We start from the raw sequence: 20,542 nt of genomic DNA on the forward strand, positions 1-20,542 counted from the left end.
AAATAATAAATTTTTGTGTGATTTGCCACTGATGAATTCACAAACCCCATTTCAGGTCATTTGTATTTTATGTTCTGTTAGAATACTGTCCTGTGGTGTGGATGTTTACTTCTACCAGAAATTTATCTTTTAAGTTGATCGGTTTGTGGTGGTAGGTTTCAGTTTCTAGTATTAGCGGTTATGACTTGGAAACAGGTCTTTCACATTCATAATTGGTGTCCATCCTCTATGCCGGTGGAGAGCAACAAAATTAGCTAAACTGCATCACTAATATGCCTCTCTGTCAAACTTCTTAGTTCCAGAGGTCCTTTATTCCTCACACTGTTGGACTTCCAGACTTCCAGCCTCCCTGAAGATGCCATGCAACTGGAACTTGCAAAGCACAAGCACAGATGCAATCCATTACTAGACATTTTCATTTATATTGATATCTATCTAGTTATTGATTTGTTAATTCATGTTATTTGCTCTCTTCTTTCCTATTTCCCATGACCTTCTGTTACCTGTTTCCATTGAACACCTTGGAAGTTCGAATTTCAAGTCAGTGACCCTGTGGGCTCGTTCTATGTTCATGTTCTCAATAATAACATTACTAATGATATGTAGTCCATCTAGTGTGTGGGCCTGCAATTTGCTTGTACTATCCACTAGATAGAATTAAGATCACAGTAAATACTGTACATACTTATGTATTGTACAGTAAATAGCTATACATTTTACTGAACCATCTCTGGTCTACTTTCGGAGTGAGGGGCTACCTCTTGTCTCGATCTCAGCACTGAATGACAGGCACAACTCCCTTTCAGGGACCATTACTTCCCTCTCTCCCCACACCTGATTCCATTCCCAATTTATCTCTGTTACTCTGCCAAGTCTTGGGGCTTTGTACATAGGGAGAAGTTCAGACGATGCTACAGGAGAGGGTGATCAAGATTGTTCAGGACTGGTATCTGGGTTTCTACAGTCATCTCTTCCTTGTAGAGAAATCATTAGAAATCTAGAAACTGGTCATTGAGCTCTCAGCACAGAACAGATACATCAGACAAACACTAATCACTATGGAGACTGCATTCAGTATTGAGATTTTGTCAGAAGGAAACTTCCTGGTCTTGATCAACCTTCAAGACTTGTACTTTCATATTCCAGTTCTTTAGTACTCTGATTTCCTACAATTCATGCACATAAGGGACGTCTTCCAGTTTAGTGCTCTCACTTTTGGCTAGAAATAGTCCCCCAGGTGTTCACTAAGGAAGTACAGATGCCAATAGTTCCTGGATTACATGTTTTTTTTATTTTTTTACCGGAATTCCAGCTGGCATTAGAAGATTATCCTAATGTTAAGGACCTCAGGTTTGTTAGTTATGAAAAATACAAATTGATTTAAAATTTGTCATGTGTTGACTGGACAAATAACTCATCCTCACCTACTCAAAGGAAAACTACCGTAGGACAAGCAACAACTCCTGTCCCCCTGCCAGAGTCGATGGGTTGTTGGTGAATTTGTGGAAGTCTGACCTGATTCTTAAGCAGCAGATCAAGTACTTGAGGGTAACACTAACACTGTAGCAGTTAAAGCCTTCCTAACAACTTCCTCCTAGATAGAAACCTCAAGGAAGTTGCAAGGCAAGTACTGTAAGATGAAGAACAACTGGTTCAATTATGGCAAGTGATCCCGAGTCATCTCAGCATCCTTGAGAAATTTGCACTGAACAGGAGAAGCCACTTCAGATCCCTACAGTGGCAATTGAAAGGTCATTGGTCCACCCTAAACAAACCACACCTCCACCTGGTTCCCCTCAATCAATAAACAAAAGGAAATGGCTTCTTCACTGTACAGGCAGCTGTCCAGATCCTTGATATAGCCTCCATGCACTGATCAAACTGAAGCCCAGTACCATTCCTGGGTACCCAAAACAATCATTTTCAACCCAGCTGAGACTATCTGTTCGCCACCAGGCTAAATTGAAAGCTCCCTGGTGCCAGACGTGTAGGTGACACTGGAAGACACACTCCAACATCCATGGGACAATATTTAAAAGTCTTTCCTGTGTTCAGTCTCCCCTCCCAGGTGATATAAACAGGGTATTTATCACCCCAGGCCTTCATGTGGCACTAGTGGCTCCTCACAGCCCACATGCTGAGTGGTACACAGAACTATTGCCTTGCAGTAGACATCCCAAGAGTCCTCCCTGTTTGGCCCACTATTCTTTTGCAACCACACATCTGGAGGTCCCATCAAGAAGTGCCCCTTTCTAGAGACAAGGGTATAGCAACGTTCTTCATTAAGGGTTATTAGGCAGCTCTCTCACAAGTTTGCTCCCCATGAGCATTACTTAAGGATCTTTACAGCATCCCTTTGGCCCCTAGCTGCAATCTCTCATTTCTTTTACTGTATCTCCATTCATATTTTCTTTCTTCCATCTGACTTTCCAGCCTGTAAAAATCAACCAGCTGTTTAGTTATTAGATGTTAAGTTGAATTCACTGGAGAACAAACCATTACATTGTATTTTTAACATTAAGTAAAGAAACACATGGGTGGTATTCATCTTACTGATACCCTTGAATTTTACTAAGGTTTGTTAACCTGTTAAGTGTGCAACTAATCTCAAAAACAAATTTTATTTCCCATTTTCTGTAAAGCCACCTGTTTAGGTGAATTTTCAAAATCCAGGCAGCTAAGTTGTCACATGCAGCCACATATTACATGGAATGGAAATACATAATTGATGGCGTTTTATTATTTTATACAAATTTAGGGATTTTTTATGTTTTTTAAGATTATGCTTTACAGGTTTTTAACCACTGTATATTACTCTTAACAGGTCGTGATGACATGCAGATGTGTGAACTTAGTTTAGAAGAGACTGGACTTACTAGGAAACGTGGTGCTGAAATTCTTGACCAAGAGTTTGAGAAGGAATGGTCACGTCATGGTGGTAAGCCATACCAGCGGGCAAACAATAGGCGACGATGAAAATAAGTAGATTCCCATATTAATAAAATTAACTGTAAATTTTCCAAAATGGTTAACTGTAAATTTTATCTTTTTGGAAGATGGAGATATATAAAATTGTTGTGATTCATTGATATAGACTATATTGGGACATTTTAAATTGTTATCTCAACGAATGTAGTTTGAAAATGCATGAAACATTTTTTATTATTATTTTAATGATTAGCCATCAGTCTGGGCATTTTAAAAGAAAACTTTTTATTGAAGCAATTCATATTAGAATTACTCGAGTTTTGCTAGTCAACACAAATTGATCCCTCCAGAAATCTATGTCAGTTGTGATTCAGTGAATAGGAATTTTCCTAAGTTTAATTTTGTATTCTTCATAAGGAAAATTGTCAATGTTTTATATTCTGTTAAACTTTGGAACACAGACAACTATAGAACATTAATTTTTGTGAAAGGGATATATCTGTGGTGCTGTGATTGAAAATTAAATGTCTAATTGTAAACTTGTATGGTATTTATAATAGAATTGCCTTGAGATGAACAGCCTTATTTTATATTTTTCCCCACTTTGGGAGTTGGCTCTTTCCTACTTGTTTTATAGGAAGCATGATTACCTTCTCAAGTGAGTTAAGCAAAAAACACATCTAAGTGGTACGCATTTTCTGTGACTATAGTATACTATAGCAAAATCTTTCTTATTGTTGCACTATACCTAACAACATTATGATAAAGACTTTAGTGCCAAGACACTTTGTAATGGGTATGGGTGATAAACATTGCAGTATGATACTTTTAGATTTTGTTTTACTGTGTTGTATAAATGTCACTACTTTATACTGTACTGTATGAGGGCTTAAAAAATGAGAATTTGGATGAATAGTTACGTATACAAGTACAACAACAAATTCATTTTGAAATTCATTATCCAGTTTTAAACTTTAAAACAAAATTTCTGGACTTTCACATTAGTTTGGGATTCAAGAGATTTAGACTTAAAAGGGCATTTAACAGATGTTTATCCCACTTTGGCAATCTAGAAATTCCTTCGCAGAAGTGTTCCAGTTCTGTATGTTTTCATATACCCTGTAAATGATCAAAAACTTATATTCATATATTATTTGTTTAAATGAATCGGTTCCATAACACCATAAAATGCACCTCAATAATAATTTTTGAAATTCTTAGTCATTCCTTTGTACATTTGTCATTCCTCTTGGTGTCATGGGTAATAAATATAAATCTGGGTTTTATATTTTTCATCAAATGCTAAATTCCATTAGGTTTACTCAAAAAATTTTTACTTTTACATGATAATGTTAAGGAATGTGACGTGATATAACAACTTTTTATTATGAGGCACACACCATTTTTTTATTTGGTAGTGTTCAATAGTATATTCTTTTAAATCTTGGATGGATTCATTACCTAGTTTTAGTGTCTTTCAGTTTAAAGTTTGACTTTGAAATTATTTCTTTTCTTTTACATTGACAAAATTTTACCAGTAATGCTGAATACTACCTTGATTTATATAGTGAGCTAAGGCAGAAGGGATGGGATGATGGGAACAACATTATATTTTGTTTTAGTTACTGAGTTCAAGACTGGTGGGGTAATAAGTGGTAGAGAAACCATTGTGTATGTCAGATTTGTATGAAACATAGATAACCTTGTGTGGCAGTATTTTATGTACCCTACCTTTTCCACATGGACTGCTTTGGCTGTACACGTTCCTTTCAGTGTTGTAGATAAATCTATATAAGGTTAATGATGGACAGATCATATGAACTGCCAACCGAATTTTTTTTTATTCGTGTAGAAGTTTTTAATAGTCAATGCCAATTTTGGCTGGGATGCTTCTAGTGGTATGGTCTTTGATGCATATGTTGATTGTAGAAGAATATTTTTTTATATAAGTTATGTTTTACATTTATGTGCTTGGATAGTTTCTTTTACTTGAAACAGTTGTGATTGTTGGAAAAATTTCTTAATTTGCCTCCAGGTTAATGCTTCAAACTTGAGTACAGTATATATTCAAGTGATTTTGTAAAGATGAAACTTGACAAAAGTTCCTTCCATCTTGAATGTGTATATCATGTAATTTTGTAGTTTTTTACAAGTGAATCATATGCATGTGGTGTACATGTTCTTGATTTTTATTTTTGTTTGATAGTCTGTATAATCTGATCTGGCAATATATTTTCCCCATTTAACTTTCATATACAGTACTGTATTGTGAATAAAGAAGATTAACATTTATTTATAGAATTTTAACCTTTGATGATATTTATGGATTACTGTAGGAATCATAAATTAGCATTCACTGTTTATTCTTGAAAGTTATTTTGTTTTTATTTTCCATATAATTTTTAGGATTCCTTTGGCAATTACATAACCTGTTTACTTTTTTAAAATTTATTTCACACTGCTATTGAGTGGTGTCAGTTTTCTTAATATTTTCAATTTTACTCGATTGAAATATAAACATGACCGTATTTTATGAAGTATATTATTAATAGTAATAAAGACAATGTCAATTTTTATAACCACAAGCCCCTAAAAAATTATATATATAGTAAGTAACTTTTTATACAGGTAAAAGTAATATGGTTTTTAATTCAGATACGTATTTCAATTCCGTGCTAATTTAGTTACTGATTGGATGTGGATTGTACATCACTTAAGCTTTCCTTAATAAAGAAATGAGAACATTTTTTTTTCATTCTTACCTGGGATTTGTTAGTTTCCCCAAGACTCTTAACTGCTCATTTGATAGCTGCATCAACCAGTGAGAAAATTATGAAAGTTTCCTTTTCATGAATATCCTGTCTGATGAGAAGCAATATCTATTATACTGCTGTTATCTCAACCTTCACCGACCTGCCTTTCCTGTTGGGTCAATGATGGAGAATATATAAGTACATACAGCATTTTTGTAATTTTCATTATCAATAGATGATGCTGGGTTATGAATAACTGATATGTTAATGAGTATTAGTAACTTGTTTAAAAGAGTAAATAAATGCTGTGAATTCAAAAGCTACACCTGATAGATAGATCTGAATAAAATGCAAGGGATGATTTTTACAGCAATGATTATTTTCCCATCATAATTACGTTCTCAAAATTGTCCAGCACCTCAACCACTATGCAATAACAACAGAAAGATGAATATATATAGACTGTAAACTAAAACATACTATAGTAGATTCACATCAACCGTGCATCTGATGTCTAGGCCCGTCCCTTACAACGCTCATGATTGGCTGTTGATAGCCAGTCATGGGGCAGAAAACTCTCAGCCTCTCTTGAGAGTTCACATAGGCAGGATGTATGTTCCACCACCTCTCCTGAGGGATACTAATTTCAAACATATCCCTCAGGAGAGATGGAACATACATCCTGCCATGTGAACTCTCGAGAGAGTGAGTTTCGAGCCCTGTGACTGGCTCATCAACAGCCAATCAGGAGCGTCGTAAGGGACGGCCCTAGATATCAAATGCACGGTTGATGTGAATCTACTATAGCTTTTCATTACATGAGCAATCATGATGAAAGTATCTATTTTAACAATATGTATATAATCTATATTAGGACATTACACCTAGTCTAGTATTGATATTATTAGGAATACATATACTACATGGTTATCTATATTTATGGAGACTAAGATGCTACTCCCCAGTAAGTAGGTATCCATATTCCTGCATATCTTCCTCTTTCCATTGATGCATTGTTTTGTAAACTGGCCCACCTGAAAGTTTACCCAGCTTGATTAGCTGCATATTGATAGTTACCTGTCTAATAAGGGTTAAGTAGTTGACCATATTTCTGGAGACTTCAATGCTGCTTGCTCTTCAGTAAGTAGTTATCTATATACCTGGAGACTTCATCACTGCAGAACAGTGTTTAGTCTCTATTAAAACATCAAATATATTGCGGCTTCAGATTAAATCATCAAGGACATAGAACCCTAGACTAAGTTAATGAGTCATAAGATGAATGTCCTGCTCAAGATGTAGGCCTAGGCGAAGGTCAGAAGAATCTTGCCTTTTAGTATCAAAACCAATGATATACATTATATAAATTGTGGCCTCGGCTTAAATTTTCGAGGGCTGAAGACAAAGAGATTATGTCAGTGTCAGTCATGGTGTTCCGATGTCAGACATAGGCCTAGGTTAAGGTCAGAAGAATTCAGCCCCGTGGTCTCTACACTACCTTCAGTGCAGTGTCTGTATGTAAAACGTCTTTCACTTCTCATATGTAGCTAAGGTTGGCGCTGACCTGATCAAGATGTTCATGATTGACAGGAAAAGCACCAAAAGAAGGAACAAAAAGCTTGTGCATACTCTTGCTTTACTTTCAAAAACACTTTCATCTCATAATTATATCCTGAGCTGTCAGAAAGCTTTACCTGCATCTTATAAACATATTTAATAGGTTGTAACAGATTTCTTTGCTTCGAAAGGAAAATTAAGCATGATGAAATTTACTCAGAAAATTAGATAATAGAAGCATTTTGGCTACCACGTCAAGGGCAACACCAAATTCTGTTAGACCTAAGTACTTCTGCTTTCTAATCATGAGGAGAATGAATGAGTTAGGTGCTATGACTAAACCAAAACCCCTACTCCAAAAAATCAAGAACAAGAAACAAGATATTAAAATATCAAGGGTTGACCTTTAAGCAAAGGCAAACATAACTTTTTACACAGCAGTTCCAAAGCTTTGTAAAAGAGGGGAAAGAATGGTCATGTGACCGTTGAAATATTAAGATTACTGATTTTTCCATACCACCTGGGAGGTTGCAGGGCTACCTGAGGATGGAGGGAGGGTGGGACTGGAGGACAGGTAAGGGATGGAGGGTGAGAGTGGCTGGAGAATCAGTAATGGGGGTTGGGAGAGCCGTTGGTTAAACGGACTCTCATTTAATTTGATCCTAACGATAAGGAAAGCAAAAATTGACACTGATGCTCTAATCAGGGAAGGGTCAGAATAATACAAAGCTGTAATTACTGGAATCAGGAACAATGCTTGTTAAACATAAAAAAAGACTGAATAACAATTACAGTGGATGTAGCCAACTGAACTACGTTCCCTTCAAGATTAGTTTGGTGCTCAATTTTCACACGCAAAAAACTAATCAAATTCAGTTTCAATTAAAATTGTATTAAAAGTAGAACAAATTTATGGACAAGGAGGCAAAATAGCCAAAATGTATCTTGGATTCATTGAACTGACAAATCCACGGGATCATAAATAGTCCACAAATTCGGGACCGAAGCGATCATAAATAGTCCACAAATTCGAGACCGAAGCGACAAGAAATCCAGTCACGAATCCCGCGAGACGAAAGGCTGAGATGAAAACTCAAATCGACTGCAAACTATTCCTTTTTATCCACTCTTGGGTTGGTATATAAGGACCATCAGGGTGATTAAGGTGTGTTGTTACTCGGATGACTCGAGTTAAATACCCCCCAGAGAAATTTCCATCCAGGCTACTATGGTGAGAAGTGGCTCGAATAAAAAACAAGTATGAGTTACACAGTGGATACATTAGTTCCTTTATACATCTGGTGGTCTATAAATTTTCCTTAAAAGCCTTTCTTCAAACTCTAGCATCTTAATATCATTTCACTCTCTGTAATGGGAAAAATATTACTTTAATTATTAATGATTTATTTAGGAATTGATTCATCATCCTCCTCTAATATCTTTACTGTTGTAAGTGATTGGAACTGTGAAATGTTTTCGTTTCTGTTGTGGACACGAGTGTGGCAGTGTAGCCAGTCCCTTGTTTTGTTTATCTTTCACTTTGAGTAGTGGAGCGCTGCCCTGAATCTTTCGTCTGCATTTTGGTAACACTAGCAACACATGTAAGAATCACAAATGCTCTCGTGTGAGAAGGACGCAACCGGTCCAGCCTTCAATTTGGCTATTTAACCAAGATTAATTAATAAATAAATGATTTATCCTACCCCTTGCAAGTGGGAATTGCTGAGTCCAAAGCGGGATCTAGCTCCAGGGGATCTAGTCCAGAGGATCCTTAGTCCAGGAGTTCTGAAGGACTAGGTAAAATTAAATCAAGTCCAGGAGACTAGGCCTGGGAGAAATTTAGCATGATTTACTGAGTAATAAAGAAACACGCTGAGTACCAGGAATTTTCTTCAATACCCCTAAAATGGAAATCAACACTTCAACTGCCTCCCAGTGGGAAGACATCACCTGGCCTCATTAGTAGTAAGACCCATACACACAAGGAATATCATGTAATAGCAGGTAGGACAGGCCTACCCTAATTCTCAGGCAGCATAAACGTCAGTCTTCATACCTACCGTGTCAACAATGACACAGTACCATTCTCCGACCCGTGTCTCCAGGCAAGAAGACTGACAAAAGTGTATATGTACAGTAGTATTCTTCTTCTCGTATCTTAATGTCGTGGCGGGGAAAATCCGCTCGTGACATCTCCAGTACAGTCCGACCTCTTAAAACCAGCACCCTAGGTACCGGGCCACTGCCAGACCACAGAAATTCCCGGATGACAGAAATCACCACTAAAAACCCCCCTTTATGTCAGAGAGATATATTTCTGGTGATAGAAGTTCACTCTCGACGTGGTTCAGAAGTCACGTAAAGCCGTTGGTCATATCTGAAAAGCAGGGTAAGAGAAAGCAAAGAGCATGGTGAAGGCTTCCCTCGAAGGGAAGGGTCCGACCCAGAGGCTGCTTCCTCGGAGGAAGGCAGGTATCCTGCCAGGCTGGGGAAGCGGGCCTGGAGAGGGGCCAAGAACTTAAACGATGGCGCCCAAAATCCCCCATGGCTTTACAAGTCTCTTGAGGGCAGCCTTGAAGGGAAGGGTCAACAGTCTCTTGAGAATGGTTGGTTTGGTAGTTAACTTAAGGCAGAGTGATTTTGCTCAGGCCAAGGTATTTTATCGTGGGCACGAGATAGGCCTGGGTAAAGGACCTCCTAAGAAAGCGAACGTGGAGGCTATTTCAAACCTTCCGGCGGCACCTCAAAACAGGAGAGAGGTGCAAGACGTTTTCTGAGCATGGTAGGTTATTATCGCAGGTTTGCGAAAAACTTCTCCGACTTTGCTCATCCTTTATAACTAATCTTTTGAAGAAAGATGTGTGGAATTTATTTGGAATCGTTTTGAGAAATCAAAAGCTTCTTGAATGACTTTTCCATTATTACGTTCACCGGACTTTCCTCCCTCCCTTGTTGTTTAAGGACAGATGTCAGAGATGTAGAACTAGGCTTAGGTACCGTCCTTCTTCAAAGACTTCGATGACGCATTTCTCTAAGAAGTTGTTTCCAGTAGAGAAAAGGTAGTATACTACTCGACTGTGGAGAAGGAAGCAGCCTTGTGCTTAGTCAAAGCCTTTCTCCACTTTGAAATATACTACCTGTTGTCCGCTCCAGCTCCAATAAATGTATTTAATGGATTATTATCCCCTTTTCATAAATAAATTCAAAAGCGAGAATCAGCGTATCTTACGCTGGAGTCTTATTCTGCAGGAGTATAAACCTTAATATCCAAATGCTGTCCCAGATACTTTATACAGAGCCTTCGAGAATGGTAGTAGTTAACGAATTTTCTTATTTTTCTATTAAAAACAAACAAACTTTTCATTAAATCTAGTACTCTTAAAAAAAGGTTAAGTATAAAAGCAATGAAAATATTTTTTTCATTGCTTTTACTTAATACTTTTTTTGTATAAGTAGTAGACGTAATGTAAAGTTTTTTAAATAGATTTCATTAAAGTCTGAGCTTTGAAAATTTAGTTAAATTTGTTCCTTAAAAAAAGGTATTTTTTCCTTTTGCTTAATTCTTTATTCTTGGCCTGAAAAGTAAATTTCCTGCAGTTACTTTCAATTTAATTTTCTTCTTTATGCCAAAAAAGGGTTTTGGGGGGGGGGGGGGGGGAGGGTTTCCACGCTCCCACCGAAGGGTTCCATAGTTTCAACTATTTCTGTTAAATCTAAAAAAAAAAAAAAAAAAAAAAAAAGCTGATAGTTTACAAGCGTTAGTTAACCAAAAAAATAAACATTTCTAATAAAACAACCGATAGACTCCTTGAAATTTTACTACCATCAATAACTAAACGCTCAGCAACCTGATATGGATGAGCGCAAGAAGAAAAAAATTACCAAAGGAACTATACTACATAAGGGTTGCATGAATCTGACTTTCTTCTTGTAGCTATGGAATCATTTCATTAATATACGCGCACCCGTATGACATCAACCCGACCATCTCTCGTTACCCCAGAATGTCACACACATCTCCAGAACTATGCAGTGATCACCTAGACCTTGGAATAAACATTCCTCAGATAGTATCCATGAAGCAGATGACAGTCAAAGGTAGAAGCGTATGATGGCCTAATTATCAGATTTTGCACGCAAGGGTTTTTTTTTTTTATTCAAAATCACGAATTTGGCTTAGGTCAGTCAGTATTCTTTTCTTCTCTTTTTTTGCCGGGGTGTTAAACGAATGTAAACAATAACAACAAAACATTGACTCTTCTTACAACCTTAAAAACTAATATATCTGAGCAATTAAAGTGACTTTTCACCAGTTTACCCACAATTCTAATAATAATAATTCTAATTCTTCAGTATCACGCTCTCGTAGCCAGATTTTCATCATACGTCTGGCAAGGCACACGTATAGTACTAAGTATTCCGGCTGGCATCCCGCGGGACCGGTCTTCTGCCGGAAAAATCGAGGGACGTACGATGAGACTGGAAACTAAAAGAGCTTTGATACAACATCAGAAATACTCAGTCAGACGTGAGACGTTGGAAAGTGTGGTTATCAAAGGTAACGGTGAGGGTTCTAATGAATGAAAAGTTACGGCTTTAATATTGTACTCCCATCAGACTGGTCTCCTCAAAGATATTCAAGCGGTATTGTTGTAGGTAAGTACGAAACAAATTTATAAGATACATACTTAGTTTCTTTTATAGCAACCGAATATATCTTTAAGGCAAAGCGTATTATAATTACTGTCCACCACCATTGTTCCACATATATTTTTAGAATAAGTTACCAACATGATTTTTTTAATGTCAATAACTATAAGGGTGCCACGCGCAGTGCGACCAAAGATTAATCTAGTTTTTTGTGTGTGGTGTTGTGAAGAATTTTTATTTGGTGCCACGAAGACATACGACACATGAGAGAACAAAAACATCAAAGAATTATTATTATTATTATTATTATTATTATTATTATTATTATTATTATTATTTATTTATTTATTTATTTATTTATTTTTTTTTTTTTTTGCTCTATCACAGTCCTCCAATTCGACTGGGTGGTATTTATTGTGTGGGGTTCCGGGTTGCATCCTGCCTCCTTATGAGTCCATCACTTTTCTTACTATGTGCGCCGTTTCTAGGATCACACTCTTCTGCATGAGTCCTGGAGCTACTTCAGCCTCTAGTTTTTCTAGATTCCTTTTCAGGGATCTTGGGATCGTGCCTAGTGCTCCTATGATTATGGGTACAATTTCCACTGGCATATCCCATATCCTTCTTATTTCTATTTTCAGATCTTGATACTTATCCATTTTTTCCCTCTCTTTCTCTTCAACTCTGGTGTCCCATGGTATTGCGACATCAGTGAGTGATACTTTCTTCTTGACTTTGTCAATCAACGTCACGTCTGGTCTATTTGCACGTATCACCCTATCTGTTCTGATACCATAGTCCCAGAGGATCTTTGCCTGATCGTTTTCTATCACTCCCTCAGGTTGGTGCTCGTACCACTTATTACTGCAAGGTAGCTGATGTTTCTTGCACAGGCTCCAGTGGAGGGCTTTTGGCACTGAATCATGCCTCTTTTTGTACTGGTTCTGTGCAAGTGCTGGACATTCGCTTGCTATGTGGTTTATGGTTTCATTTTTCGTATTGCACTTCCTACATATGGGAGAGATGTTATTTCCATCTATCGTTCTTTGAACATATCTGGTTCTTAGGGCCTGATCTTGTGCCGCTGTTATCATTCCTTCAGTTTCCTTCTTTAGCTCTCCCCTCTGTAGCCATTGCCAGGTGTCATCGCTGGCTAGTTCTTTAGTCTGTCTCATGTATTGTCCGTGCATTGGTTTGTTGTGCCAGTCCTGTTCTGTTTGTCATTCTCCTGTCTCTGTATATTTGTGGGTCTTCGTCTACTTTTATTAGTCCTTCTTTCCTTCTTCCCATGCACTCTTTAGCCACTCGTCTTCACTGGTTTCAGATATTGCCCCAGTGCTCAGTTCTCGATGTTGACGCAGTCCTCTACACTTAGTATTCCTCTCCCTACTTCCTTTCGTGTTATGTATAGTCTGTCCGTGTTTGCTCTTGGGTGTAGTGCTTTGTGTAATGTCATATGTTTCCTGGTTTTCTGATCTATGCTGCGGAGTTCTGCCGTCGTCCATTCCACTATTCCTGCGCTGTATCTGATTACTGGCATTTCTGCCCATGTGTTTATTGGCTTTTATTCATAATTTCCGGCGTTGAGTTTTGACTTGAGTATCGCCTTGAGTCTCTGCATATAATCTTTCCTGATCGTGTCCTTCATCTCTTGGTGTTTTATATCCCCTCCTTCCATTATTCCCAGGTATTTGTATCCAGTCTCATCTGTGTTGATGTTTCTCCCATCTGGTAGCTTTATCCCTTCAGTTCTCGTTACTTTGCCTTTTTGTATGTTGACTAAGGCGCATTTTTCTATTCCAAACTCCATCCTGATTATTATTATTATTATTGTTATTATTGTTATTGTTATTATTATTATTATTATTATTATTATTATTATTATTTGGTAGAAGACCCTCTTTTATGCCAAATGCTGTGCTCTTAAAAAGAGTGGCAGAATTAAGCGAGTTGATTTTATATATTGTTTTTTCTATTTTTTTTTTTTTACAATTCGCTCCCAGGCTCAGCGACGTTTCTAAGTAACTGGTCAATATTCATATTGGGAATTTTTAAAAATTATAAGAATCCTGTAGGTGATCTTTTATTTTATTAGAACAGGATCTCAGGTCCAGGTCAAGCGGGGGTCGTCTCAGTGCCGGTATTATTCCGTAGGTGTAGTTAATTCCTGTTTTAATAAAACGAAAGATTACCTTCAGCATTTTTATCATTTTTAGAAATCCCCAATATGAACATTGGCCAGTTACTCAAAACATCGCTGAGCCTGAGAAGCGAATTGTAAGAAAAATAGAATAAAATAAACTCGCTTAATTCTGGCATTCTTTTTAACAGTTTTATTATTATTATTATTATTTTTTTTTTTTGCTCTATCACAGTCCTCCAATTCGGACTGGGTGGTATTTATAGTGCGGGGTTCCGGGTTGCATCCTGCCTCCTTATGAGTCCATCACTTTTCTTAATATGAGCGCCGTTTCTAGGATCACACTCTTCTGCATGAGTCCTGTAGCTACTTCAGCCTCTAGTTTTTCTAGATTCCTTTTCAGGGATCTTGGGATCGTGCCTAGTGCTCCTATGATTATGGGTACAATTTCCACTGGCATATCCCATATCCTTCTTATTTCTATTTTCAGATCTTGATACTTATCCATTTTTTCCCTCTCTTTCTCTTCAACTCTGGTGTCCCATGGTATTGCGACATCAGTGAGTGATACTTTCTTCTTGACTTTGTCAATCAACGTCACGTCTGGTCTATTTGCACGTATCACCCTATCTGTTCTGATACCATAGTCCCAGAGGATCTTTGCCTGATCGTTTTCTATCACTCCCTCAGGTTGGTGCTCGTACCACTTATTACTGCAAGGTAGCTGATGTTTCTTGCACAGGCTCCAGTGGAGGGCTTTTGGCACTGAATCATGCCTCTTTTTGTACTGGTTCTGTGCAAGTGCTGGACATTCGCTTGCTATGTGGTTTATGGTTTCATTTTTCGTATTGCACTTCCTACATATGGGAGAGATGTTATTTCCATCTATCGTTCTTTGAACATATCTGGTTCTTAGGGCCTGATCTTGTGCCGCTGTTATCATTCCTTCAGTTTCCTTCTTTAGCTCTCCCCTCTGTAGCCATTGCCAGGTGTCATCGCTGGCTAGTTCTTTAGTCTGTCTCATGTATTGTCCGTGCATTGGTTTGTTGTGCCAGTCCTGTTCTGTTTGTCATTCTCCTGTCTCTGTATATTTGTGGGTCTTCGTCTACTTTTATTAGTCCTTCTTTCCTTCTTCCCATGCACTCTGTAGCCACTCGTCTTCACTGGTTTCAGATATTGCCCCAGTGCTCAGTTCTCGATGTTGACGCGGTCCTCTACACTTAGTATTCCTCTCCCTCCTTCCTTTCGTGTTATGTATAGTCTGTCCGTGTTTGCTCTTGGGTGTAGTGCTTTGTGTATTGTCATATGTTTCCTGGTTTTCTGATCTATGCTGCGGAGTTCTGCCGTCGTCCATTCCACTATTCCTGCGCTGTATCTGATTACTGGCACTGCCCATGTGTTTATGGCTTTTATCATATTTCCGGCGTTGAGTTTTGACTTGAGTATCGCCTTGAGTCTCTGCATATAATCTTTCCTGATCGTGTCCTTCATCTCTTGGTGTTTTATATCCCCTCCTTCCATTATTCCCAGGTATTTGTATCCAGTCTCATCTGTGTTTGATGTTGCTCCCATCTGGTAGCTTTATCCCTTCAGTTCTCGTTACTTTGCCTTTTTGTATGTTGACTAAGGCGCATTTTTCTATTCCAAACTCCATCCTGATTATTATTATTATTATTATTATTATTATTATTATTATTATTATTATTATTATTATTATTATTATTATTTGGTAGAAGACCCTCCTTTATGCCAAATGCTGTTAAAAAGAGTGGCAGAATTAAGCGAGTTGATTTTATATATTTTTTTTTCTATTTTTTTTACAATTCGCTTCCCAGGCTCAGCGACGTTTCTAAGTAACTGGTCAATATTCATATTGGGAATTTCTAAAAATTATAAGAATCCTGAAGGTGATCTTTTATTTTATTAGAACAGGATCTCAGGTCCAGGTCAAGCGGGGGTCGTCTCAGTGCCGGTATTATTCCGTAGGTGTAGTTTAATTCCTGTTTTAATAAAACGAAAGATTACCTTCAGCATTTTTATCATTTTTAGAAATCCCCAATATGAACATTGGCCAGTTACTCAAAACATCGCTGAGCCTGAGAAGCGAATTGTAAGAAAAATAGAATAAAATAAACTCGCTTAATTCTGGCATTCTTTTTAACAGTTTTATTATTATTATTATTATTATTATTTTTTTTTTTTTGCTCTATCACAGTCCTCCAATTCGACTGGGTGGTATTTATAGTGTGGGGTTCCGGGTTGCATCCTGCCTCCTTATGAGTCCATCACTTTTCTTAATATGTGCGCCGTTTCTAGGATCACACTCTTCTGCATGGGTCCTGTAGCTACTTCAGCCTCTAGTTTTTCTAGATTCCTTTTCAGGGATCTTGGGATCGTGCCTAGTGCTCCTATGATTATGGGTACAATTTCCACTGGCATATCCCATATCCTTCTTATTTCTATTTTCAGATCTTGATACTTATCCATTTTTCCCTTTCTTTCTCTTCAACTCTGGTGTCCCATGGTATTGCGACATCAATGAGTGATACTTTCTTCTTGACTTTGTCAATCAACGTCACGTCTGGTCTATTTGCACGTATCACCCTATCTGCTCTGATACCATAGTCCCAGAGGATCTTTGCCTGATCGTTTTCTATCACTCCTTCAGGTTGGTGCTCGTACCACTTATTACTGCAAGGTAGCTGATGTGTCTTGCACAGGCTCCAGTGGAGGGCTTTTGCCACTGAATCATGCCTCTTTTTGTACTGGTTCTGTGCAAGTGCCGGGCATTCGCTTGCTATGTGGTTTATGGTTTCATTTTTCGTATTGCACTTCCTACATATAGGAGAGATGTTATTTCCGTCTATCGTTCTATGAACATATCTGGTTCTTAGGGCCTGATCTTGTGCCGCTGTTATCATTCCTTCAGTTTCCTTCTTTAGCTCTCCCCTCTGTAGCCATTGCCAGGTGTCATCGCTGGCTAGTTCTTTAGTCTGTCTCATGTATTGTCCGTGCATTGGTTTGTTGTGCCAGTCCTCTGTTCTGTTTGTCATTCTCCTGTCTCTGTATATTTGTGGGTCTTCGTCTACTTTTATTAGTCCTTCTTTCCTTCTTCCCATGCACTTTTTAGCCACTCGTCTTCTCCGGTTTTCAGATATTGCCCCAGTACTCTGTTCTCCATGTTGACGCAGTCCTCTATATTTAGTAATCCTCTCCCTCCTTCCTTTCGTGTTATGTATAGTCTGTCCGTATTTGCTCTTGCTTGTAGTGCTTTGTGTTTTGTCATATGTTTCCTGGTTTTCTGATCTATGTTATTATTATTATTATTATTCAGTAGACGAAAACTATTCATATAGAACAAGCCCAACTAAGGGGCCATCGACTTGAAATTCAAGCTTCCGAAGAATATTAAGGTGTTCATTTGGAAGAAGTAAGAGTAGGTAAAGGGAAATACATAAAGAGGAGATCACACTTATTAAAAAGGGGGAAAAAATTCAATAGTAGGAATATTGTTCAGTGACAATAATATCTGCAGCAGATAACATTACTATAATAATAAGCAAGAAGGCAGTTAATTATTACGTCTGAAGACAGAAAATTAAGTAAAGGAATGAAGAAACTAAAATTTAGTATTTTAAGCAGTTTTCCCAAAGCGAAATAGGAAGAAAATAATCAACGAAATTGGATAAAAAAAAGCAAAACTTGAACACAAAACCCGTAGGAATATATCTGTATCAAGTGCACTAAAAAAAAATAGTTGAATTATGAATTTCCAAATTATAAGGATTAATAATTTATGAATTTGAATGAAGACTCAAAAAAACCTGATAAGGGGTAAATAAAATAATGGCATTGGCAGGAGGCTTAAGGGAAAAACAAATAAAATTATTTTAAGGAAGTTGGTACGTTTGCATTCTATGAAATAGCAAAGACAAAAACTTTATAAATAAGGGGAATCTAGCCAGATTTGCATCATACGTCTGGCAAGGCAAATACGTAATCATCTGAGAGATTCAAAACTCACTGCCAAGATACAGGGTGTCCTTAAAGTCCCAGTACCATTGCAGGTATTTATTGCTTGTAATGGTACTGGGACTTTATGGACACCCAGTCCTTTGTTTTATTCATTTTCTATGGGAAACAGATGTGTTCACCATGTCTGGATTTTTGCATATTTACGTCTTTGTATTTAGAATGGACTTTTTTTTTCTGTACAAGAAAACTATTGTGCCAGCTTCGTCTGTCCGTCCGCCCTCAGATAGAAAAAAAAAAAACTACTGAGGCTAGAGGGCTACAAATTGGTATTTTGATCATGCACCCTCCACGTAGTTTTTATTCTATATATAAGGTTAAAGTTAGCCATGGATCCTGCATTTGGCAGCGATTCCCGGAGCCATGGAACGCACCCTCATTCCACCGTATCTGGTGAGCAACTGCAGAGCTGCGCTGCCAGACTGCCAGTCTTGACTGATAGCCGGCGGTTTTATACAGCATTTTACTTGGTCATGGTAGCAATAACTTGAAGCAATCTTAAACTTTGCTCATATTATTTACAGCACAACAATGACGGCACGGCTTATCAACAGCGTTGATTACCCATTTATTGCTTCGGGAAATACTTCTCGCTGAATATGAGGTTTGTCAAATAATATCAGATTTTATCTATATTCCCGACCAAAGAGAGCTGCCAGTACCGCAGCGTAATTTAAAAGCAATGCCAAAGTAATTTAAAAATACAGAATGTGGATGTTAGACAGTGCAGAAAAAATATTATTAATAAAAATTTAGAGAATTTATTTTAATTTTCCTTGGTGAAATAAGGTTCTATTTGACCATGGATTTTAGCACATTTCAATTCACATTAAAAGTTAGGAATATAGTGTTTACAGCTTACGCGTGAGGGGGAAATCTTGCATGCGTTCCGAGTAAGCTGGAGGTTGGATCACACCTTGTTAAGCTAACAGTTCACCAATTCTTAATTTGCCGAGAAAAAATATGCTGTTGTACACTAGTGAACTAGAAATACTTTCTTAGTACATACTACACACACACACACACATATATATATCTACACACATACACACACACACACACACACACAAAAAATAGAGATATTAATATAACACACATACTATATATATATATATATATATATCTATATATATATATATTAAAACACAACACCCCACACATATATATATATATATATATATATAGATATATATATATATATATATATATATATATATATATATATATATAGAGAAAATTCGAGGGCTGTTTCTAAAAGGGAGGTTTATAACCCTTCTTTTTCATACCCCCTTCATATTTTACATGTTTTTTTTTTTTTTTTACCACAGACTCCTCCCCAGGAAGGTTTTAGTGAAAATCCGAAATTCGAGAGACTTCGGAGTTCATAACCCCTCTTTCTCTTATCCACTCATTTTTTTTACAACTTTCAGAGTTGATATCCATGTAGAAATGTTTCTATAGGTACAAGCAGGCTCCCCAAAATATAGGGGCCATATGACACCCTCAGTAGTTAGGGGGTGAGGGGCAACACCTTGATAGCAAGGGAGGTTGCAGCCCCTTTTGGGAACTAGGGCCCAAAGATTTAAAAATGGGCCTACTGCATTTGAAGTTCTTGAGTTAACATAAATGACTGCAAACGTATTTAACATCGATATCAGAGTTTAACTATAGGCTGAGCTTTTATCAAGGTCCGTTTAAGGGCGGTTGGGGGGGGCGGGGCATCGCTATGTAAATCTTTCCCGAGCAACCTTTTTGCAACATCTATGCGCCTGCTGTCAGCTGGCGGTGCCTGACGACTGAGCCGGTCAGTGACGCAGTAGCATTGTCTGGGGAAAGATGTAAGTCCAAGTCATTTAAAAGTGAATGTGCGTTCGATAACACGTCCAAAGGACGGGTATACAGCAGGTGCTAGTATATATGAAATAAGATTGTTTCTTGATTACCTATCTGTATCAGTCTTACAATGTAAGTTTTCGTAAATTAAGTAACATTAAAATGTATTCTGTACTGTACTTTGGACATTTTTTGGGGGGAAAAGAAAACAAAACGAAAGCAAAATATTGACGTCCCAATTACGCCGAATAATTGCATAAACTTTACGTAAAACGTAACATAATTTCAGCCTGTATGATTTACAGTGATTTCTGCCATAACATTTTGCCGAAAGGGACTTTATGCATGCTTGACACTAAAACATAAAATATCCTTAAAAATAGAAATAAAAATATCCATAGGAATAAAAAAACAAAATATTCATAAAAATAAACAACATAAAAATAATAACTTCAGTCTTAAATCAGGGCTAGCCTAATCTATTTTAAAAGTATAGGCAACACTGGATTGTACTGCAAACGTTTGAAGGACCTTTAGGTATTCACAGGTTATTTAAACCGGCGACCAGACCTCTAGCCAAGGTCTAGAGAATACCTTGCCTCTGTAGGGAGATTCTGCTCTCAGGTGTGGTACGCCACGCGTGAACTGT

General features: G+C 37.5%; 2 protein-coding genes across 2 annotated transcripts in view; both read left to right on the forward strand.

Moving 5' to 3' along the window:
* The window catches only part of LOC135210300 (unconventional myosin-VI-like), a gene marked incomplete at its 5' end in the record, with an annotated part of 46,819 nt that extends 43,312 nt beyond the window's left edge, over positions 1-3,507 (forward strand). The window contains 1 exon segment of the mRNA XM_064243183.1: positions 2,825-3,507. Within this exon segment, the coding sequence (XP_064099253.1) occupies positions 2,825-2,976 (152 nt within the window).
* Positions 3,508-11,770: 8,263 nt separating this feature from the next.
* The window catches only part of LOC135210552 (uncharacterized), a gene marked incomplete at its 3' end in the record, with an annotated part of 44,843 nt that continues 36,071 nt past the window's right edge, over positions 11,771-20,542 (forward strand). The window contains 1 exon segment of the mRNA XM_064243416.1: positions 11,771-11,894.

This window comes from Macrobrachium nipponense, chromosome 39 (genome assembly GCF_015104395.2).
Source record: "Macrobrachium nipponense isolate FS-2020 chromosome 39, ASM1510439v2, whole genome shotgun sequence".
NCBI lineage: Eukaryota > Metazoa > Arthropoda > Malacostraca > Decapoda > Palaemonidae > Macrobrachium > Macrobrachium nipponense.